Here is a 24,480-nt window from a genome sequence, read left to right as displayed (position 1 = left end):
GAGCACCCTCAAAGGCCACCTGCAACCGATCCTGGTGCTCCAGGACCCACCTATGCACACTACCTGCCAGCGGTCGTTCAACCCTCCCAAGAAGGAAGTCAACTGGAAGTCTAGGCTCCTGCCCAAACATCAAGAAATAAGGTGACTCCCCCGTAGCTTGATGAGGAGTAGTATTATAGGCGAAGAGTACCTGAGGAAGACAGAATGGCCAATCCCCTTTCTTTGCCACCGGCAACGTACGCAACAGGTTATGCAGGGTTCTGTTGAAACGTTCACACTGGCCGTTTCCGGCCGGATGGTATGGTGTAGTTCGTGACTTTTCAACTCCATACAAGCAACAGAGCTGCTGAATGAGAGCCGACTCAAAATTACGGCCCTGGTCCGAATGGATCCGACCAGGCACTCCAAACTTGCAAAACCATTCAACTACCAGGACCTGGGCCACAGTCTCTGCTCGTTGGTCCTTGGTAGGTACAGCCAAGGTGTACTTGGTAAAAATGTCGGTCATGACTAAAACATTCTCGATACCTGTACTTGAGGGTTCCAACAACGTGAAATCTAAAGCTAAGATCTCATTTGGCCGTGCCGCCAACAAGTGTCCCATGAAGCTAGCATGGATGGGCTGGTCGCCTTTAGCACACTGACATCTCTCACACTCTTGGCACCAGCGGGCAATGTCAGCAGACATCCTTGGCCAATAACATCGCTGCTGTACCAGCTGAGCAGTGCGCTCCACCCCCTGGTGTCCGTGCTGTTGGTGAAGTTGAGTCAGTACTTCAGACTTCATGGCCGCCGGCAATAACACTTGGAGAACCGCCTCTCCACCATCCGGGCGAAACACCCGGCGATAAAGCACTCCCTCTTTCTCCACCAAGCGGTCCCATTGACGAAGCAGGACCACAGCAGACCTGGAGAATTTCTTACGCTCCTCAGAGCTAGGAGGTGACTTCCGCCTCCAGAACACTAAAAGCTCCCCAATGACTGAATCTGCCTTCTGCTGCATACACATATCACTGGTGGGACAGGGGAATGCTTCAATTTGGTTCACCCAAGTCATCATCCCACCTTGGGCAGCTTGACACAACAACTCTGGGACAGCTACACTCCGGCACAAATCCTGATCTCCCTCCACCAGGAAGTTTTGCCGTGACAAAGCATCAGCATTTCGGTTACTCTTACCTGATCTATATTTGAGCTCAAAGTCAAAAACTGCCAGCTGAGCAGCCCAGCGCTGTTCCATGGCCCCTAACTTGGCAGAGGTCAGGTAGCTAAGAGGGTTATTATCGGTGTACACCATACACCTATGCCCCAGCAGGTACTCCCGGAACTTTTCAGTCATGGCCCACTTGAGCGCAAGAAACTCCAGCTTCATAGAACTATAGTTAGATGTATTGCGCTCAGTGGGCCTAAGACCCCGGCTACCATAGGCGATGGGACGCACCTTGCCTTGCTGTTCCTGTGAGAGGACCGCCCCCAGTCCCCCCTGGCTGGCGTCCACCTCCAAGATGAATGGAAGTGAAAAATCAGCATAAGCAAGTACTGGTGCTATGGTAAATTTCCTTTTTAACTCCTCAAAGCTACTCTGACACTCTGCAGACCAGGCATTATCAATACGCTTTGGCTGTCTTGAGTGCTTGGGATTCGCCAGCTCCGCCACCAACCGATGTAGGGGGGCAGCTAGCCTAGCGAATCCCTCCACAAAACGTCGGTAATAGCTGGCAAACCCTAAAAATGACCGCAACTCTGTCACATTGGTTGGGAGCGGCCACTGTGAAACTGCTGCAATCTTACCTGGGTCTGTGGAGACCCCCTCCGACGAAATGACATGACCCAGGTACTGCACTTCTTGTTTAAAGAACGCACACTTAGATAACTTAGCCTTTAAACCCTCCTTGTGTAGCCGGCTTAGCACTACCTCCATCCGAGTCAGATGTTGATCAACTGAAGAGGAAAACACGACAATGTCATCAAGGTAGAGGAGCAGAGACTGGCACTGTTGGTCCCCGAACATCCGTTCCATCAATCTTTGGAAGGTGCCGGGGGCATTGCACAACCCGAATGGCATCCTATTCCATTCAAAAAGGCCAAACGGAGTGCAAAAGGCCGTCTTAGCTCGGTCCGCCTCTGTAACAGGAACCTGATTGTACCCGCTGGCAAGGTCCATGGTGGAAAACCAACGTGCTCCCGCCAGCGAGTCCAGTGTTTCCTCAATTCGGGGTAGAGGAAAGGCATCCTTCCTGGTCTTAGAATTTAAATGACGGTAGTCTACGCACATGCGCAGACTACCGTCCTTCTTCTTGACCAGGACGATGGGTGAAGCATAAGGGCTGCAGCTTTCTCTAATTACCTGGGCCTCAAGCAGTTGGTTAATGTGCGCCTTCACAACCTCGTACTCAGAGGGAGGGATACGCCTGTACCGCTGCCGCACAGGGACATCATCCAGCAGAGGGATATCATGAGAGATGAGATTGGAGCATCCCAGATCTCCCTCATGCATGGAAAACACAGTTGAATACTTTTCAAGAAGCGCCCTTACCTTACCTTGTTCTTCCACTGACAGGACGGATAAATCAATCGACTCAATCTGTTCTAATATTGTGGGAGAAACCAGCACCGCTTGTGTACTCACTCTAGCCGAAACCACTTGAACCTCAGTGACCTCTGGAGGTAAACTAACCACATAAACCTGATTGACAGTACCTATGACCGTGCTAGCATATAATAGTACATCTACCGTGCCAACATTAACCACGGGCACATAAGCTGTACCACGTTCCACTGGTACTAAGGAAGGAGATGCCAACAAACCTGCTGGAAGACCAGCCTCTGGTGGCTCAAACAGCACTGTACCACTCGAGTACTGTGCAGAGCAGGTCACAGCAACCAATTTCATGGTGCCGCCTGGGATGCGACACGCCCGACGTCCACGCACTCTAACTCGCCCCCCCTGATCCAAGACTGACTGAGAGTCAATGTGACAGCAATGTTGTAAGGCCTGGAAAACAGAACTAGGGGCCTGAGACACAACAGGTAAATCGAAAAGGCTCATGCCATGCTGGCCAAAGAGTTCCTGGTAGCAGCGGCTCAGGACATTCATTCCCAGAACCCCAGGAACCCGAGCACACAAACCACCAGGAGGATCCTTGACCACCAGCACCCCACAACCTAAGACCACTCGCCCGCAAAGCTCAACATCTAGTTCTAGATAGCCGATGTACGGAATTGAGAGGCCATTTGCGGCCCGGAGCTGTAGCCAATGGCATGACCGAAGCTGTTCCTGACCCCAAGATTCAAAATTTGTCAAGAAACAACTCTCTGTAATGGTGGACACCATAGAACCGGTGTCCACCAGGCAAGATACCTTGACCCCACCCATACCCACGACGAGTTGAGGACAAGTTGACATAAAACGAGACATAAAATCTGAACCAATCAGAAAACTCGAGCCTGTCTTTTCCCCAACCAAGCTGTGGCCCTGCAGCTCGGCGGGAACTAGTTTCCCGATGCCTGTCTAGATGGTGACTGTGCACTCCTCGTTAAAGAGGATACTGCAAGTGCTGGTGGAAACCGAGAAGGTCGCCGCTCCCCATCACAATCTCCGGCATAATGACCAGGTTGTTGACACCTTCTACAAATAATCTGATTAGGCCGGGATGATCGTATTCGGGGTTGGGGATTTTGAATTTGAGCTATGCTTTGGGTCAATTGATTCAATTGTTGTTGCTGTGTTTTCAGCATTTCTCGTAATTCGCTCAATTCAGATGTAGCTAAAACGGCGTTACTACTTGTGTGCGAATGTCCCTGTACTACATACTGAATGCCATAAGCAGAAGGAACAGACTGGCTTCGACCACGTGTACCCCCGGGCACTCCCTCCCGTTCCCAGCGAATAGCTTCACTGCGAACATCCAACAATGTAGCAGTAGGTTGGCGACGGACTAGCTGTTTTAACTCACGTCGGAGGGTACCATCATTAACATATTCCACAAATTGATCGCGCAGCAAAGTTTCCGCATTGGGCATGCCATAAGGTGATTGGGATTTTACCTTTTCCAGAAGACCCATCAGAACCAGGGAGAACTCCAATAAGCTCTCCCCATCCTGTTGTTTCCTGGAAAAAAATGACTCTTGAAGAGCAACATATGATTTCGTACAGCCATACAGGTTACGCAAGGCCTGAAAAATTCTCTCTGGATCCTCCCTCTCATCCCTTGACCGATAGCGAATCTCTTCCCTTGCTTCTCCCTCCAAATGATCAACCAAAAAATATGCCCGATCAATATTAGAAAGGTGGCGAAGCCGCATGCAAGCCTGGGCCTCCTCCACCCACTCATCGAAAAAAATGCCAGACCTACCATTAAATTTTGGACACTTTCTGTCACGAGGGACAAAAACAAATCGCTCTGGTGCACTAAAACCAGTGGGCGGGGGAGGGTCCCTAGCAGCAGATAGAGGGGCGCTAGATAAACCAGGCTGTTCAGCTGGCGTCTGCTCCTGTCGCAATCTTTCATTATCTGCCTTTAATTGGAGTACTAATTCTTTTAACTCACGTAGTTCATCCTCCATGACTATAAAGCACGCACAGCACTTACCAATACAGATACGAAACTCACCGGTCCGTTTTACAGACCCCCGAACGAAACTGCCGCTGTCTGGTTTCTGCAAAAAGAAAAACAAAAGAAAAAAAAACAAATATCCAAAAATACCAATACCAACAAAACAATACCCACGTCTTCGCCCTACACAATAGAGAACCCTGCCGACTACGCCAGTTTGTGACGGAGCAATACCAGGTTTCAGACACAAGGGACTTCGACTACGCCACCCATGGGAATTTCACCCCGGGAAATATGATTGATACCTAAGATTTTAGGTCACACAGGTTCGACTCTCTTAAGGAAGGGAACGGAAACGTGGGTATCAAAGAAATACACAACTTTATTAATACAAAATCCTATTTAAAAAGAGTGTGAGATTCACATTAAAATAATCTCCATTGCACCAGGATGTGTCTGATGACTCGTTAATGCATGGCTGACATCGACTTAAAGACAAACAAAAACAACAAATGACATACAACAATTCACATCACTATTAATTACACAACTGAAAAGAAAAGAAATACAACCTTACAGGGCCGGGATTCACCACACGGAGAAGGGATCACGAAGCTAGTAAATCAAAAGCACACTTACACACACACACACACACACACACCACCGTGCACTCAGCTTACGCAACCACAACACTTCAAAAGTGTGGCACCGCCCGTAGGAGGAGCACCACCACCACCACCACAAGAGACCCGTCACCCGTGGGAACCCGGCGACTGAAAGAAAGAAAAAAACAACTTCAAAACAGTAACCATAAAGCACAAATTGATTATATCACTGATCACAAAAACAGGGCAAAAATAAAGTCATATCAAGTCACAAACAATATACAGATATTGGTACAATAGAAAAAGAGAAAACAAAAACAGGTTTTTCAAAACAACAAGTAATTCAGACCAGCTTAAAAGGAGCAACCGCAGGGTTACTTTCTCCTTATTTTCACAAAATAGGGAACGTCGACTCCAAAATACACTAAACTATAATTTAAAGAAACCAGACAGCGACAATCCTCCTGATTAATTGGATGATACGGCGCTCTCGCGGTATGGAAACGGAGAAGCAACCGGGACGGCAACTATAGCAGAAACAAATCGCTCACGAGCTGGAGAGAGAATCCTGAGACAAATCCACACAGAAAACAATTACCAAATGCATACATTACTTGCTAAAATTCTCAGCATTTAACTATATGCATAACACTTACCGAAAAACAGTGGAGATGAGCTCTATTATCCCTTTACAGGCACAGATATACCATATTCATATAACTGCCGTTCAGCTGAGATACAGGGAACACTGCACACAACGCGAAAACATCAACTAATCCCCAAACCCCACCAAGCTAACCACTCTGCTTTCATAAAACAGTCCGCACATACCTGAGAGGTTAGTAGTCTTAGCATCCACTTAACACAAGCCGAGGGAACCAGGGAGGAGAAAAGACAGGCTAGAATGGCCATGAATCATTACTGTCATGCACACAGCAAACAACAAAACTTGCTACATGCTAATGAAACATACCTGTATCCACTGTCAACAACGGAAAGAGAGGAGGAGCCGGACGTGACGCATCCCAGGCCATAACCAACCATCTCTTAAATAGTGGATCCTCCCTGCTGATTGGTGCTCACAACCGTCAATCACCACCACTCGTCCTATTCATTCGGTTACAAGTAGATGGCTCTTCAGATGGGATCTCTGGTTGAAGCTCTTCTCACATTGAGGGCACTTATACGGCCTCTCATTGGTGTGTATGCGTAGATGGCTCTTCAGATGGGATCCCTGGTTGAAGCTCTTCTCGCAGTGAGGACACTTGTACGGCCTCTCATTGGTGTGTGTGAGTAAATGGCTCTTCAGAATGGCTTTCTTTTTGAAGCTCTTCTCACATTCACTGCACTTGTACGGCCTCTCATTGCTGTGCACGAGTAGATGGTTCTTAAGAATCCATCCCTGGGTGAAGCTCTTCTCACATTGAGGGCACTGGTACAGCTTTTCCTCCTTGTCCATATGAGTCGCCTTATGACGGTAGAAACTAGAAGAGGAATTACATTTCTTCCCACACTGATCACAATGAAACTCTTTCTTCTTGTGCTCTTTTGAATGACGTCTCTTCTCTTCTGAGGTTGTAAAGCTGATGTCACATATCTTGCAGGTGAAGTCTTTCTGTTCTGTGTGTTTCCTCTTACGTCTCACTAAATGTTCCTGTTTGCAGAATGTTTTTCCACAGTCGGTCACTGTCTGTCGCTGTTTGGATGTAGAGGCAGTTTCTCCATCAGAAGATGAACCAGCGTCGTCATCTGAAAGGAACATAATGGGCATAAGTCAAGTCACCTTCATTTATAAAGCTCTTTTTAAAATGCAGATTGTTTCAAAGTAGCTTTATAATAATGCAACAAAGCTTGTTTCTAGAAGAAAATAGCATCATAGTCCAGCTTTAGTAAGTTCAGTGATGGTTCATTTTTGTTGTAAAAAGTTATCAATTTAGTGCAATTATATATATATAGCCACTCTGGAGAAAACCAAACATTTACGAGTTCACACTTACAAATGATTAGATAGAGTAAAAGAGCATGTGTATTTGGAGTACTGTCCGGGTGGAGGCCTACGAGTTCGGAATGTGGCCAGAACCCAGAGTACTCCCAAAGAAATGCTCCATTAGCGGAGGCAACCTCATGCTAGGGAGAAGGCATTTGTTGAGAGGAGAAGGCATTTGTTGATAGGGGCAGGCATTGTTGTATGGGGTGCGGCACCAGGAAAAGCCATGGTGAGACAATAAAAAAGTTATTGTCCAGCTAAAGTTTTTGATTGATTTACTTCTGTTGCAGTGATCATTAGTTATTAACTTAGGGGCCGCTTACACAACACCATTTTAACCGAAAATTAGGGTTGGATATCGTTTGGTTTTTTTTCGATACCGGTGCCAAATCGATACTTTTAAAACGGTACCGCTGCCTAAAGGGTGCCTGAACCGATACTTTAAAAAAAGAGAGCCTCAAAACGATGGTGAATGACATTAAATAACGGCTTTTTTATTGAAAAATTCTTAAAATTGAATATATTAAAATTGTAGAGTAAATATATAAATATAAGTAGTCTAAATACAAAACAAATTTACATAAATTCACAATAAAACCTAAGCCACCTAACCCAAATACAATAATTTAGCACTAAATAACACTACAGTACTAATAACAGCAAAGTAGTCTGTATTCTTGGTATGCTACAAACCAGCTTTAAATTTCAGCAATTCTTTTCACATTTTTAGCCTTCTCTGGCCAAATACAACACCTCTACTGACTTATTGCATGTCCTGCACAAGGTGAGCGTTATTTTAGAACGCATCACCTTAAATGCCGTGACGCGAAACCCTTTGTGGAAGAAGAACGCCGTCATGTTTACTTATCAGGATCAACTGAATTCTGGATTTTCATAAGTACGTGAGGTTCGCGGCTCTATTCTTGCAGTAAACTTGCACAACGTTCTTGAATGAATAATTTATTTGATGTACGTCTGTTATTGTATGGACATCGACTTTACATTTTCACACTAAACATGACGCGGAACAAAACGAACAGTGATTGGTTGCGTTACATGTCAGTCAGCCCTTGGCTGATATTTTTATTCTTAAATACACGTAACTGAATGTGTTGTGTCCTTTAAGAAACCTTTATAATGTAGGGGTGGCACGGTACATGAAAAAACATCCGAACCGTTCGGTTCGCTTGTCTCGGTTCGGTGCATGTGTGCGTCGCACGGTTCGACGCATGCGCAATAGCCTCGTGGCCGTGCTAATACAATGCTATATCATAAATCATATGTATGTAGAATAATACATACGATTTAAATAATGCACTGGGTTTACTTAGACATTTAATGAGATCTACTTCACTATATGTTGTTTTTTCACGTGAATAAATACATAGATCGACTGTTTCACGTATGTACTTTAATGGTCCAGTGGCAGAACTTTTGCCAAGCGTGTCAGAGGTTCTGAGTTCTAATCCGCACTCGTATATATTTTTTTTCTTTTTCATCAAAACCGATTGTTTATCAGTAGTTGTATATCAAGCAGGGACAGATTTGTGTGAATTTTGTTTTGTTATTTCACCGGAAAGAATAGAGAGTCTCCACAACGGATTGAAGCGCACGTCCGAGTGAAGACTGTGCGTTGTGTGCGCGAGCCACAAGAGAACACTGTATCAGCGCCACTGATCGCAGCGGCAACGAGCACTTTGATCACTTGATAAAAAAAAAAAACATTTCAGCGCTAGATTGCTTCTTATTAACAAACGAATGAAACGAATACTTTGCTAGTTAACTGGAGATGCTTTATTTATTTGTATTGGTACATCCGTGCTGCGAGATGTTTCAAAAGTGGTGGGGACAATATCGACCCTGGGGGACATGTCCCACCCGCAAATTACGCCTATGATGACGAGACATGAGGAGAAATTGACAAAGAACTGTCCAACACAGCCCACGTAGCTCTCACAGCTCTTACAGATGGATGGACCTCCAGGGCTACTGAAAGTTTCCTCACGGTAACCGTTCACTCACTCACTATATTAGTTTCGAAATGGGAAATAAGAAGCTGCGTTTTGCAAACACGCCCCATTTATGAAATTAATAAATTAATAATTAGATAATTAAGCTATATATCATATGCTGAAGTAAATTTTTGGAGTGTTAAAGATTAAAAGAAAAAATAACAACAAGAACCGTACAGAACCGAAAACCATGACCCTAAAACCGTGATACGAACCGAACCGTGGGTTTTGTGAACCGTGCCACCCCTATTATAATGATCATATTTCATGTTAGTTGATCTATAACGCACTACCTAAAACATAACTTTTAATGCGTTCTTGCCATTCATTTGCACGACAACAGTGTTTTGTAGCTCGAGAACGCAAACTTTGAAAAAGCTTCCAAGGGGAAAATTTTGATAGATTTTGAAAAAGTTATCATCTCCGTGATGTGTGCACATGCATACTACGCGTTTAGTCTATAGGTATGCGCGTTTGAATATTACAAATATTACAAAGTGACATTGTCAAATTACCTGTCTGGCCTGCATAATACAGAATTTTTTGTCGTTTCCGCAGGTCTATGCAAACTGGAATCATTTTGATAATGTTTTATCTGTACAAAGGTAAAGGGAAGGGAAAGAGGCCTTCACAGGTGAGAGTCAAGTTGACTTTTCAGGGTTGCGTTGTCGCCATGTCCAGGCACAGGTCCTTCATCAGATTTGAATAGGGCTTGGATCCGGTGGATCATTAAATGTCTCTGTAGGCTACTGTAGGCTAATAGGCCTACGGGTTGTAGCCTAGTCATTAAAGAAAACTATTTAGTTTCATATTTATGTTTAAATTAAATTAAAACATTTTTTATTTCATCTATGTTGATTAAAGCATAAGTAAGATCATAAAATGCGCAATATATCGGGAGACAAATGGAGTGGGCAGACATGATTTTGACCACTTCATTAAGTTTGTTTTTGTAGCCTTTCTTTAAAGTAAATTTCGTGTTTTATTAATTGTATCTTAATTTTAATACATTTTTCACCAACCAGCCTGGATTTAATAAATAAGTAGTAAATATAGCAGGCAATATAATCAGGGCACGGAGGCGCCGGCGCGTAAATTGGATATCGTCTCATAAATTAACCAAAACTCAGCGTATAAGCTACTTGCCTCACAGACCTGAGAAATATATCTATAGAAATGTGTATTTTTAAACAAAACAATTCAAAACGAAAGAAAACAGACTGCTCTCTGCATATGTAATCCGTATGAAATGTGCATTTCTCTCTGGCGCGTTCACTACTGCGAGTCAGCATCGTCAACTTCATCTTTGCAGCCGACACTGACACAGAAAACACTTGTTCATTAATAAAAAATTGAAATGTCTCCTTGCTATATTTGACATATTCATAGTCATTACTTTTGCCAGTTCTTTGTGACAGCTTTTAGGTGCGTTATTGGCAGCGCCACCCTTAAATGTTACATGAACGCGTCATCACCGCTCAATAGTTAATATTGTTCTTTGTTGTTTAGTTTATACAGGTTTTTCAAACGTTATGTAATAAAAAAAAATCTCAAAATCAAAATTTTTCTCTCTCCCCTGGAAATCCTAGCAGATAGGTTTACCATTTCTTTCTAAATAGTTGTGAGGATACTGCCTTTTATAGTATCTTTAACAGAAAAGGTAGATTCGAAATCGGCCTGTCATTGACTAATTCTGTAAGATCAAGTTGCGTTTTTTTAACAAGCGGTTTAATAATAGCCATCTTACAAGTTTTTGGTTTGTATCCTAATGATAAAGATGAATTAATGATATTAAGAAGAGGATCTATGACCTCTGGAAGCATCTCTTTCAATAGCTTAGTCGGTATAGGGTCTAACATACATGTTGTTGATTTAGATGATTTAACGAGTTTAAACAATTCTTCCTCTCCTATAGCAATGAATTAGGGCTGAACGATTAATCGCAACAAAACCGCACGCGATTTGCGATAATTTTATGCGCAGCTTGTCAGTGGAGTGCGGCTGATTGGTAGTAAATACTGCCCCATTTGAACACCAGAGGGCGCTCTCACGCAAACACACTAAATATGCCCGCCGCAGAAGTACAATAATGGCGCATCATTCCAGGAAATCCCTATCGCTGTAGCTGAATAAACGGAAGATTGAAACGCTTTGATTAAACATGACTTATAAATACATGACTGCCTTTTTCTGTGTAAGAAGGCACATCATCTCACAGAAGGATGAGCTAAGCTGTCGTTATTAAGTGAGTTTGGAGTAAATGCAAGTTATTAAAGGTCCTGTTCTTCGTGATCCCATTTTTCAAACTTTAGTTAGTGTGTAATGTTGCTGTTAGAGCATAAATAATACCTGTAAAATTATAAAGCTCAAAGTTCAATGCCAAGCGAGATATTTTATTTAACAGAAGTCCCCTTTCAAAGCCTACAGCAAACGGCCGGTTTGGACTACATCCCTCTACTTCCTGCTTTAATGACGTCAATAGAACAGTTTTTTGACTAACCTCCGCCCACAGGAATACACAAAAAAGGGGGCGTGGTCTTGTTGCTCTCCCACGGAGAAGAGGAAGAGTTGCGTTTGTAGAGTGTGTTTGTCGCCATGTCGTCGAGACTAGGGATGGGCATTCGATTAAATTTTCTTAGTCGATCGTCGGGAGAATTAACGATCGACTATCGATTAATCATTAATATTTTTATATTGAAATTCATTATTTCTTTAACTTTTTATAAATTAAAAATGCAATGAAAATACAAAAATACAGTTTGTTTGTCCTCGATGAGATCTTTATTACAAGAAGATCAACTTGTGGCAGTGAAACTGGACGTTCAGTAGACTTGAAGATATGCCCTGCGGTGCTCTAAAACAGCGGATAGCTATCCGATCGTGAAAAGACCAAATGTAAATGCCCTCCGAAACGCATTCGAGACGGATTTAAACCCGATCGCTCAAACCACTTCAGGAGGAGATCTGAGACGCTTTCCAGACGAAACTGGACAAGAGTAAATGCATCTGGTTGTTGAAACCACATATGTAAATTTGACTTATCCCAAAAATGCTAAGAAATAAACATGTGAGAGCGTGTTATAGGCTATATGTCATGTTATAGCCAGATATGACGACGCTACTTCAACACGCATCACCACAGATGAGCATCTATTCATCAAGCCAACGTGCAAACTATCGCAAATCAAAGTGAAAGTCATTCATCAACACACAATCATCTTCATTAAAAGTAAAGAACCGAAATGATCTTACCAGGGCTGTTGCCGCAATATCTTGTTGCGGTCTTTGATTTAGAAATTTTCGCTGATGATCAATAAAATGCAGCTCATATCAGTTGCTTTCGGTGACGTGCAACAATTTAAATATGCATATAGCGCGGGAATTCAAGATCGGATTTATATCCGTTTTGCAAAAACACATTTATGTGACCAGGTGTAAATGGAATCGTTTTGATAAATCAGATAGCTATCCGATCTGAGAAAACGCATGAAGTTCCCATAGAACTTCTGCACCAGTCTACTGATTTCTGTTGAGAAAGATAAGCATGTTGACATGATCTGGGATCAGATGCGACCGCAACCTGGGGCTCGTTCTTCGTACGTTGCTTATTACATCCGAGATCAAATGACACATCCAAGATGATATCATCGTGCTAATCATGATCCGGCTAATTGGGTTCTTCGAACACACCTATTGCTTATGATTAGTATCGCTGGATTGAGTTATCTGAGATAACTGCGCGTTCATGCGCTGGTTTAAAAGGGGATATGTATCGATAGTAGAAACATTGATCAGCAACGCTGCTATTGGCTGCTCAGCGTGGCCAAAGAGCGCGCACAGTTTTTCTCCTCAGCAGAGCAAGAACTAATAGTCGAAGTTTATTCGGAATTTTAATGTTTAATCAAAACGCCAGGGAACACCTCAAAGTCTGCAAAAGCCAGGAGAGAGGGCTGGCGAAAAGTAGCAGACCATTTAAATCCGTTAGAAGTGGCCATGTTAGATGTTTTTATCACTTATTAGCCTATATTTTTGTATTTTAATAATTGCATAATTACTTTGTTCATTGTAATGTCAGAGTCACCAAACTAGAACATGGGAACAAATAAAAGTGAAGTACAAAAATATTCTACATAATGGTAATTTTTAGTTATATTGTCTCTTTTATAAAAGGCACTGTTAAATAAATGGTTGTCTGTTTATAAAAGCAACTGAGAAAAAGGCTGAGAAAAAAAATGAAAAGATCTTAGTAGCCTACACTGTAAAATAATTTGTGCTGCATTAAATTATACTAATGCCGTATACTATAGTCATTTCAACTGTTAAATCTTGAGTAATGATGAATTGCTTTGACTTGTGAAAGTGAAAACTGATAAACTTATGTTAATGTAAAAAAATATTTTGCCATGAGTTATTGATCACGTTTTTCCCGAGTGTAGTTCATTGTAATGACATTGTGTCTTCCTCTTTTGTGCACTTTTACATAATACACCAACATTTGTATCTGTTCCCAAGAAAGTGGTGGCTGAAATATGTGCAGTAAGTGGACATTTTCTAACTTTCCAAAGGAAAGAAAGTATAAGACTTTGTAATGTCCATTTGTTTCCATTGCACTGGACAGTGAATAAACCCTCTCAGATAACTGTCATATGGAGGAACTAGCCTACCTGCAAGTCCATAAATAACTTTACTTAATTTATACTTGTATGCTTTATGGCTGCAATATAAGTTGCAGGATTCCACATCTACAGAAAGGCCTACAGAAGAGTCTGCACAGACAGAGGAGACATAGGCCTACATGTGGGCAGCCGCAGTGTATAGCCAACCTTTCATTTTTATTTGTTGCATGAGGCATGTGTCTAATATCACTTGACCACTGGCTTTTCTTTACAAAGAACAATTGAAATAAAACTCAAGGAACTAAGCATATTTGTCTTTTATTAAACATTTAATGAAAAGTGTTTTTTTTTGGCAATGTTGTGTAATATGGCACATGCAACAATGTCACAGGCCCTGTCAGGTGTGCAACCCCTCAGACACTGAAATCTTCCCTTTAGTTAGCCAAAGTTCATTTCATTGTGTGCCCTTGTCCTGGAGCTGCATTGTAACTGGTTTGGGTCAGGGAATGGGGTCATAAAACACCTGTCTGCAGGCAGGAACATGTCATAATCACCTATGAAAAAATGCAGTTCTGTTAAGATCAGCATAAGTGTAATACAGTGAGCTTGATATTTAATTGTGGAACTTTCCTTACCACTTTCAAATAATGTGCATAAATGTGAATCTCTGAAAATTCTTAAGTCATGCACAGATCCTGGCCATTTTGCTTTCACATTTGTGATATGGAAGATTTTAGTCAACTGCCTTTTTTTTATTTGATATAATATTACTAATCTGGAATATTAAGAATCACAATAGTAACTGGGCTGCACATTTACATTGTGAACCCTCTTTCTGTTCACATAATCCCTTTCATTGAGGCCTTGATGGCAGTCTATGGTAGCCTATAGTCTATGGTACCAATCATGTTAGTGAAGCCTGAGTGACATATCTGTAATCGGCATGGTCATGATTGTATGATCTTCATAAAAAATTATGATAGCCCCAAAAAAAAAAAAAAAAAAAAAAACTGCTTTAGCCTCCAACATTGGGTCTTAAGTGGCTTGGAAATGCCACACAAAAAAAACTAAAACTGTTTTTTAAACATAAAAGCGACAATCTCACGAATCACGAGAAAAAATATATATCTCAGAAAGAAAGTGCACTATCGCGCTGCGCTGGACTTCCCGTATCAGCTCCGCTTATGAAGCCGGGATCTAATCCTGTTAACATGAAATAAGCCTGCTCCCGAGCAGGTTTAAGTTTGCGCACATGTTGCTATGACAGCAAGTCCAGGATGAGCGTTGAAGAACCAAACAATCCAAGATCATGCCAAATCGCCAACAATCAAATCCAGCTAACTGAGTTAGCGACATACGAAGAACAGGCCCCTGGTGACAGCCAGTCCAGCCGCCGAAAACACCCGCTCTGAGGGGACTGACGTTGCCGGGATGCACAGGTACCTCCGCGCTAAAATGAATTCCATTGCTTCAAGACTCACACTACGCAACGCAGTCATTACTGCTGTGCTGTTTGGAAACGTCTGGGGTTGAAGCTTTATTTCTCGTTAATTTAGCCACTGTTTCAAATAAATATCTAGGATTGTGTTTGTTTTCTTCTAAGAGGGTTGAAAAATAAGCAGATCTAGCAGTTTTTAAGGCCTTTCTGTACGCAATTGTGCTCTCCCCATGAAATGCGAAAAAACTCTAGTTTTGTTTTCTTCCAGTTACGCTCCATTTGTCTGATATTGTCTGAAGTTCAAAACAGACTTGCTTTGCATAATAAAAATGTGTGCCTTGAATTTATTCAATTGTGTTCGACAATCACAAAAGGATCACTAACCCTTTTTGGTCAAAAAAAGGTAGAAACATACCTGAAGGATCAAATTCTTCATCATCGTTGTCAACATTATCATTATTCTGATCTTCATCATCTTCATCATCCTCTTCCTCCTCATGGCTCTGTTGTTGTTCCTCTGCTGTGGTTTCTTCTCCTCGTCTCTCTATCAGGTTCCTGCAGTCCTCCAGTCTGACGGAGCACATCTTCATCTGCTGTTCTCCAGCGTTACAGTCAGAGGTTTGATCAGCGGATCCATGATCCTGAGCGTCAGTATAACACAGTAAAGTGAGGCTGCACTCTGAGTCTCTGGATCTCTGATCTCTGACACTCCAAAGCGAATCCTGAGCTTCTTTCCCACTATCCTCATCATAGTCAATCTCATTATCATCATCCTCATCCTCATGGCTCTGTTGTTGTTCCTCTGCTGTGGTTTCTTCTCCTCGTCTCTCTATCAGGTTCCTGCAGTCCTCCAGTTTGACGGAGCACATCTTCATCTGCTTTTCTCCAGCGTTACAGTCAGAGGTTTGATCAGCGGATCCATGATCCTGAGCATCAGTATCCTGACAAAATAGATAAACAAATAAAGAACAACCTGTTGATATTAGCCTCATTACTCAGCAGTTATCTCTAGTGGTTATATTGGTGATTTGTTTGCATATTTTGCTGCTGGCTTAATTTGAGATGTGTATAAGAAGTGAGAAGCTAACAAAACTTTGGTTTGATTGAGCTGAAGGATGAAATGATGAGCTGCTCAAACCTCTCTGTTGGGTTTGTCTCCTCTTTCTCTCAGCTTTGCCTCCAGTGACGCCACCTCTTTCTTCAGCTGACAGATTTCAGTGATGAAATCCTCAATATCCAGCATGGACAGATCAGTTCCTACTGATTTACAGCAGATCACATCCATCTGCGCTCTCGTGGTCAACATCTGAAGACAAACACATCATGAGCAAAAAAAAAAAAAAAAAAATCTTATTTTTGAAGAATATTCATAAACATTTAATTTCAGATGTACATTTGTTTTGAGTCACCCCAGAGCATTAATACTATAAAATATTACAATATTAAATGCATAGACATGATATGGTAAGGTTTCTGCTCATTTATCACGAAACTGTGCTTTAAGCGTCTAGATTTTAAAATTAAACATTGTGTTAGTATACGAACTATTGTTGACTACAAATATCATGGTTAAAACGTGATATTTCAGTAAAACAAGAGGACCTTTAATGGTTACTATAGTCAAACTTTTGTTTTTCATGGCGAGCGGGCGAGGAAAAGCTATATTAAATTCATTAAAAGCTAGGGTGAGAAAAGGAACAAGTAAATCGCTAAAACGCATCATGCAGAACAGATTAAACACCCACCGTCTGAGAGCTCCAGTTGTCTTGCTTTCTTCGGTGCTTTTACAGGTAGACTAAATAACGTCACAGCGCCTCCTACAGTACGAGCGATGGAGTAAAAGAGTAGCTTCACCAAACCTAATTTATCTTATTAAAAATACAGTTGTATTCTACTGGCGTTGCCTAGTTTCTAATACTAATAAAAACGACTGTTTCTGTCAGTCAGGCGGTAAATCAAAATGACCGTTAATATTTGAATTACGCAAATTCGCGGCTTTCTGTGGAAGACAGGAGAAAGCGCGCGCAGATCAGATAATTTTACGTAAATTAGGTTACATGTTTGAAATAAATGCTGTTCTTCACTTTCTGTTGATCTGTGAATACTGAAATGTATCAGCATATAATTGTAGTAACATCCAATCAAAATACAGATGTACAAATACATACTGAATACAGGGGAAAAAACATTGAATATTGATTCAAATTGAAAACAGTGATTTTAAATTGGAAAAATGTATTGTATTTGCTATTTTTCTGCACCTCCTCCAGCAAAACACAGGCAAGAAGAAATTAAGCAGGCCGGCTATAAACGCACACTCCCTGACCCTGAGACACACTGAGAGAGGTAACACAATAAACTTGCATTATTAATTGCATTACACTGCTATATTGTATGCTGAGACATTACTTGGTTACTGGTAAGTACAGGCTTGACTCCCGTTGCACATTAATACAGACAGTATTTGAGGCGCTACTGTAAGATGATTTGTGAACGATATATTTCACACCTGTAAGTAGATGCAGTTGTTAATCCCAAAAACTGAATTTGTGACCTTATAACATGTTACTGTACCTGTAGTGTATTATTTCATATCCATGTCTGGATCATTTCAGCTTTGTGTAACAAAGTGACTGAGGGAAATAAGACTCATTTCATGCCATCATGTTTTTCAGTAAGTCTTAAATAACTGCTAAAATAATTAGGCCTCGTCATTCTGTTAGTGTGATTAAATACCTCACAAACATCAGACACTGATCTTCACATTACAGAGAATTTAAGTTGTCACAAAGAAACAGATTTTCATCCAGAGGATTAATTTTTACACAGTTAATAATGTTCGAGAACAGGGGCGTCCAATCCTGCTCCTGGAGGGCCAACATCCCGCACAGTTTAGCTCCAACACACTTGCCTGGAAGTTTCTAGTGAGTCTGAAAACAATTTGCTGTGTTCAAAATCACCCCCTATACCCTCATTCACTATTCCCTACATTAGTCCACTAATATAGTTCACTTGAAGGAGTGAATGTAAACGAGTGGGTGATTTCAGACACTGAGTGCACTGGAAGGGCTGCCGCTTTTGCATAGTTTGAGCTGTTTAATAATCATTTGACACTGAACAAACTGGCAGCTCCAGTAGTGAGATTAAAAGATTTATCTTGAACTCTGTCATGGAAACTATGTATAAACCTTGTTTAAACAATTTAATAATCAATTAAAAAATCATTTATACCTGTATGATATTATGCCGTAGCCACATTGAACCAGCGGTTTGGAAAATGAATGGATGATTGAGCTGCAGGCGCCATCTTCTGGATAGATGCAGGAATTTATTCTGCACGACCCTCACAGTGCATTATGGGTATTCTATAGCCGCTGAGTGTACATTGGTTGAATACTCTCCATTGCAGTGCATTGTGGGATTGATTGAGTGCCCTCAATAACATACACTATGGTTACGGACAACACAACAAATAGATGTTCGCTCAAATAGTGCCCTATTTTAGGGTATGGGCAGATTTCAAACACAGCTCCTGATTAGCTGGTTCAGGTGTGTTTAATTATATTTAGAAATAAACTCTGCACAGCAGCGGCCCTCCAGGAGCAGGTTTGGGCAACACTGCAAGGTTGTTGTTTTTTTTAACAAAATCTAAAAATAATGACATGATGAAGCTATGATGACTCTGGAGCGGCGTGTTTCTTCTGGTGAGTCTGAAAAACCCATTTAAAAGAGAATCTCTCGCCACAGATGGAGCAGCGGTAAGGTGTCTCTCCTGTATGCATTCGCTCGTGGACCTTCATGGCACTTGATCGAGCAAAAGTCTTGTCACAATGTGAACATTTAAAAGGTTTTTCTCCTGTATGAGTCCTCTTGTGTATTTTTAAGTCACTTGCATTATAAAAACCCTTCCCACAATAACTACAGTGATACGGTCTTTCTCCAGTGTGAACTCTCAGATGAACTTTGAAAGAAAATGGACTAGCAAAGCTCTTCCCGCAGTAGGAGCACAGGTACGGTTTCTCTCCGGTGTGAATCCTCTCATGGGTTTTCCGGTGAGTCAAATGATTGAAACGTTTCTCACAGTGTGAACACTGATATGGTTTGACATCAGAGTGTATTATTTGGTGTGCCTTAAGAGATTTTGAGTCCTTAAAGGTATTCCCACATTCACTGCACTTGTACGGCCTCTCATTGGTGTGTGCGAGTAGATGGTTCTTCAGATGGGATTCTTGGTTGAAGCTCCTCTCACATTGAGTGCACTGGTACAGCTTTCCCTCCCTGTGGTATTTCTTATGAGTTGAAAGATGTCCTTTGGTGCGGAAATACTTGTTACACTCGCTGCATTCGAAAGGTTTTTCACCACTGTGCGTCTTCCGCCTATGACGAAAGAGACTAGAAGAGGAATTAAAATTCTCTCCACACTGATCACAATGAAACTCTTTCTTCTTGTGCTCTTTTGAATGAAGTCTTTTCTCTTCTGAGGTTGAAAAGCTGATGTCACATATCTTGCAGGTGAAGTGTTTCTGTTCTGTGTGTGTTCTCTCATGTCTCGCTAAATGTCCCTGTGAGCTCAATGTTTTCCCACAGGTTACGCAGGAGAAACTCTTTACTGTCTCTCGCTCTTTGGATTTAGAGGCAGTTTCTCCATCAGAAGATGAACCAGCGTTGTCATCTGAAAGGAGCAAAATGGGCGTAAAATATTGAACTTTTTATATAACTTCTAGAGTTGAATGATCACTCAAAATAAAATTAAAATTGTGAACTTAGTGCGTTTATCAAACCACAAAGGCTGTGTTGTACATAAATACAAAGTCTGATGTGATATTTTACACGCATGCAACTCAAAATATGCCATTCTCAGTAGCTGTGTTTCCATTACCCTTCAAATTGCGCAAATTGTAATGGCGAATTGAAAATACACCTAATGGAATCAATTTCGCAAAAACTATTTAGTTAGTAGTTAGTAACATTTAGTTTTTCAGGCAATTCAAAAAAGTAATATTTCACAAAACTACAATGGAAAAGGTTTTTCGCATTTACAGGTCACCTGGTGTACATAGAAGTCGATCATTCTTTAAAGAAGGCGAAGTATGTTTGGACAAAAGACGAGACAGTTCTTCATTATACTTCATTAAAAAGTATCACGGGAATACTGGATTCTACACAACAAAGAAATGTCACAATTAAGACCTTGATGCAGATAACAGGGAGAAACACCCAGAAACACCTCATACATGGACGCTAACAAGAGGCTTTTCTTGCCATTAATGCTTGGATAACATGCCTACGTCTCCTTCGGTTAATAATAATGGCTAGTGCGGTGGCTGAGATATACATAAACCTACCGACATCCATTGCAATGATTTTTAGAATGACTTATCGTCAAAAAAATTTAGTCGCATAACATGGGTTAAAGCTACAATATGCAAGAATTTTTTGCCGCTAAAGGGCGCTACATTCCAAACAACAACGGCGTAGCTTGATGACGATGTGAAGGAGCGTGGAATGATGGGAAGTATCGTTTTAAACTCCACCGTGGATGTAAATCAGTCAGACGGGAATCGAAAAATCATGTTCATGGATGAGGCTAAGTTCTTTTTTTATAATGACATGCTTTTTGTGGCGAGGGGGGCGTGGTTCAGCGCGGTCTGTAATGGGAGAGAGAAGAGACGAGCAAGTAGGTCAAGTGCAAATGACGAACACCTGTGTCTTATTGCTGTGATTCGCGTGGAGAGACCGCTTATAAGCCACGCGCTGGAACAAGAGAGAGACTGAAGAGAAAATTGGACGCAGAGAAAGAAAACCGGTGGATCCGAGCTCTTGTTGTAAAAGTACATTTGAACATACCCACATCATTTGCCAAAATACTGATTAATCTTTATGTATAACACATGCTATATTTATTTACATGGCCATAAACACGAGACGTGATAAACAATGTCAATAAACTAAACACAAATCTAAAGCAATAATACTTCCCTTACATTTAACATAACTATTACAGAATGCTACATTTGGAAAATATAAAATTAAGCATGCTTTGTCGACAGAACCAGCTGCAATCGGTAAAGAATAATTGTGTTCCATAACGACTGCACGAAACAAGCTAACGTTTGTTGCTTGATAGACGCTACAACTACAACTTCCGCATTTGTCCAGGACTCCACGCAGTACGAGCGGAAACTGAGGGTAACGCGGATATGACGCAATTGACTGGCGACTCCCATCTCCCCCCTGCTCTAACGCCCCGATTCCTTGGTTAAAATCGCAATTTTCTCACGATTTAAAAATAGTTGGAAACATTTGGGATATTGTAAGTAATCAACTTAACAAAATATAACACTGGCCTTGAGATTATGGGATATTTGAATGCAAAATTCTTGCATATTATACCTTTAATGGAAACGCTGTCGTAATAGTTTCGCAATAGTATTTTATCGACATTAAGAAAATATCGCAAAAGTTTTGTGCAAATCTGTCATGGAATTGTGGCTAGTGTCTCAAATTGCCAGAATTCACAGAAAAATGCTGCTCCACATGAATTTAGGTCAGAACATAGATACGATTTTTTAAACAATTTATTAAGGATAAAAACAATTCTGTTAATTCAACATATCTGGTCACAAAAGGAAGAAACATACCTGAAGGAACAAAGTAATCATCATCCTCATTCTGATCTTCATCCTCATCCTGATCATCATTCTGATCTTCATCATCATCCTCCTCCTCATGGCTCTGTTGTTGTTCCTCTGCTGTGGTTTCTTCTCCTCGTCTGTCTATCAGGTTCCTGCAGTCCTCCAGTCTGACGGAGCACATCTTCATCTGCTGTTCTCCAGCGTTACAGTCAGAGGTTTGATCAGCGGATCCATGATCCTGAGCGTCAGTATAACACAGTAAAGTGAGGCTGAGCTCTGAGTCCTGTGTGTCTCTGGATCTCCAGACTGAATCCTGAGCTTCTGTCCTATCAGTCACACACACTGAAACCTTCTCCAGATCCTGACAAAACAGTTAAACAAAGAACAACCTGTTGATATTAGCCTCATTACTCAGCAGTTATCTCTAGTGGTTATATTGGTGATTTGTTTGCATATTTTGTTTCTGTCTTAACTTGAGATGTGCATAAGAAGTGAGAAGCTAACAAAACTTTGGTTTGATTGAGCTGAAGGATGAAATGATGAGCTGCTCAAACCTCTCTGTTGGGTTTGTCTCCTCTTTCTCTCAGCTTTGCCTCCAGTGACGCCACCTCTTTCTTCAGCTGACAGATTTCAGAGATAAAATCCTCAATATCCAGCATGGACAGATCAGTTCCTACTGATTTACAGCAGATCACATCCATCTGCGCTCTCGTGGTCAACATCTTAAGACAAACACAACATGAGCAGAACTATAAAAAATAACATAGATGTTGGAGAATACTCAGAAATATTTATTTCGGATGTAAATTTGTGTTTAGGTTTATTTTCAAAAACCAGCACAGATCAAGAATATTATACTTAGGGTAGAGTGGGGGAAAACGCCCCCCTGGGGTAAAACGCCCCCCACCTGTTTTTCCCAAAATAACCACTAAAAGTAGTCAATATAGGTTTTTACTGTTGCTATGCACTACGTTGATAACGGGGATATACAAATCTCTATGGAGAAGCTGACACCAGCGACATATTTTAAGAGAAGAGGATTACATGGTAAATGCTATAATTTTCAGATATTAGTAAATAAGTGTTTAAGAGAATATTGTTCTGCAGGATATCGCAGTGATGTATGATAGATGAATAGTGAAGTCTGTAGTTTGAGATCATATGTTATTTATAAGGAATATAATTATATAAAAAAAATTAAACATTTTTTAAAAAAGTCATAGCTTGTGGGGTAAAACGCCCCCTACGCTGAGGGGTAAAACGCCCCCCTGGGAGCATAGTTTCTCTCTATCATAATTACTATAATAAAATATTTCTGTCTAAATCCTTTGTTTTATACTTAATGCAGTATAACTAGGTGGTAAAATCAAAATATTTGAACAAAACATGAAAAAATTACCTCAAGTGAACATTAACTAGCTAGCTTGCTAGCAAAGTTAGCTCACTGATGGAAGGTAGTTAAATTTGGCTATTTTGGACATTGCTGAAATAAATATTAATATATATACATGTTTATACATTACTTGCCTTTTTCTTTTAGAGATTAAAAACTATTGTCTGTTAATTTTGCTGTTGATCTATCAAGCAAACTGGTTTGTAAGAAAGGGGGCATTTTACCCCACCTTGGGGGGCGTTTTACCCCACCACTGGGGCAAAACGCCCCCTTTGTACAAAAATATTTTCAGTCAAAATGCTAATTAATTATGAAGGCTAAGCAATTTTTATATTTGGTGAATAACTCCTGCCATAGTCACTCAAAACCGGGATGGCAATTCTAGTCACATTTATGTTTTGTTTCACTGTAATGTCACATTTTCCTTAAGGGGGGCGTTTTCCCCCACTCTACCCTATATGATTTTATGTAAATGCATTCAGATATAAAACATGGTATTGTCAGATTACTCATTTCTACCGCAACTGTTTAAACTTTAACCATTGTTTACTAGAAATATCATGTTTAAAACATGGTCTCTGTGGTAAAACTATAGGACATTTGTTATGGTTACTTTTCATACAGCGAGCGAGCGAGGAAAAGCGTCATGTGAGATAAAACAAAGACAGGAAAAATAACTAACTAGTACATAAACAGCTAAAACACATAAATAATGTAAAACAGTCACACTTACCATCTGCTCCAGTCTTTCTTTCTTCAGTGGTTTTACGAGTACACTAAACTAAAGAATGTCATAGCGCCGACTACAGTACTAGCGATGGAGTTAGAAGAGAAGAAATGAACTGAAAGTTCGGCTGAGTTGGGAGCGCCTCACAAAACTATTGATTTCTACATGAATTATTACATGAAGACATCGATAATAAACGAATGTTATCAGTCAGCCGGTAAATCAAAATGACCGTTATTTTTTGAATTATGCGAGTTCGCGGCTTTCTGTAGAGAAAGCGCGCGCAGTAGTCCAGTAGCGCGTGTGATATTGAAGTTAAAATACCACCACTGAGATATCGATCCAATAATAATCTACTGTACGTTTGAGTTAATTGTCGTTTTATCATTCTCAGGTATTAGGCTATAGAAAGTATAAGTTGATTTGAACATTGACACACAACCAACTCTGTGTATGGACATGTCCACAAAAACTTCGCCATGAAATAGGTCAATATCGATGTTATGGAGTA

General features: G+C 41.0%; 2 protein-coding genes across 2 annotated transcripts; both read right to left on the bottom strand.

Annotated features, from left to right (window-relative positions):
• Nucleotides 1-6,272: 6,272 nt before the first annotated feature.
• On the bottom strand, nt 6,273-17,006 carry LOC311286395 (uncharacterized protein; the record flags this gene model as incomplete). The annotated part of the gene is made up of 4 exons (XM_084402602.1): nt 16,960-17,006; nt 16,353-16,520; nt 15,630-16,155; nt 6,273-6,910 (listed from the first exon to the last, which is right to left on the bottom strand). The coding sequence occupies exons 2-4, from the start codon at nt 16,518-16,520 to the stop codon at nt 6,273-6,275; spliced, it is 1,332 nt and encodes a 443-aa protein (XP_084258728.1). The 5' UTR covers nt 16,960-17,006.
• Nucleotides 17,007-17,306: 300 nt separating this feature from the next.
• On the bottom strand, nt 17,307-24,480 carry LOC311286392 (uncharacterized protein). The gene is made up of 4 exons (XM_084402598.1): nt 23,976-24,480; nt 22,404-22,571; nt 21,856-22,210; nt 17,307-19,886 (listed from the first exon to the last, which is right to left on the bottom strand). Exons 1-4 carry the CDS (start codon nt 23,976-23,978, stop codon nt 18,886-18,888), a joined length of 1,527 nt encoding a protein of 508 aa, XP_084258724.1. The 5' UTR covers nt 23,979-24,480; the 3' UTR covers nt 17,307-18,885.

Source organism: Rutilus rutilus, assembly GCF_951802725.1.
Source record: "Rutilus rutilus genome assembly, chromosome: 2".
In the NCBI taxonomy this organism is placed as follows: domain Eukaryota; kingdom Metazoa; phylum Chordata; class Actinopteri; order Cypriniformes; family Leuciscidae; genus Rutilus; species Rutilus rutilus.
Note: the sequence above shows the minus strand (reverse complement) of the source record. Positions and strands in the feature narration are given on the sequence as shown.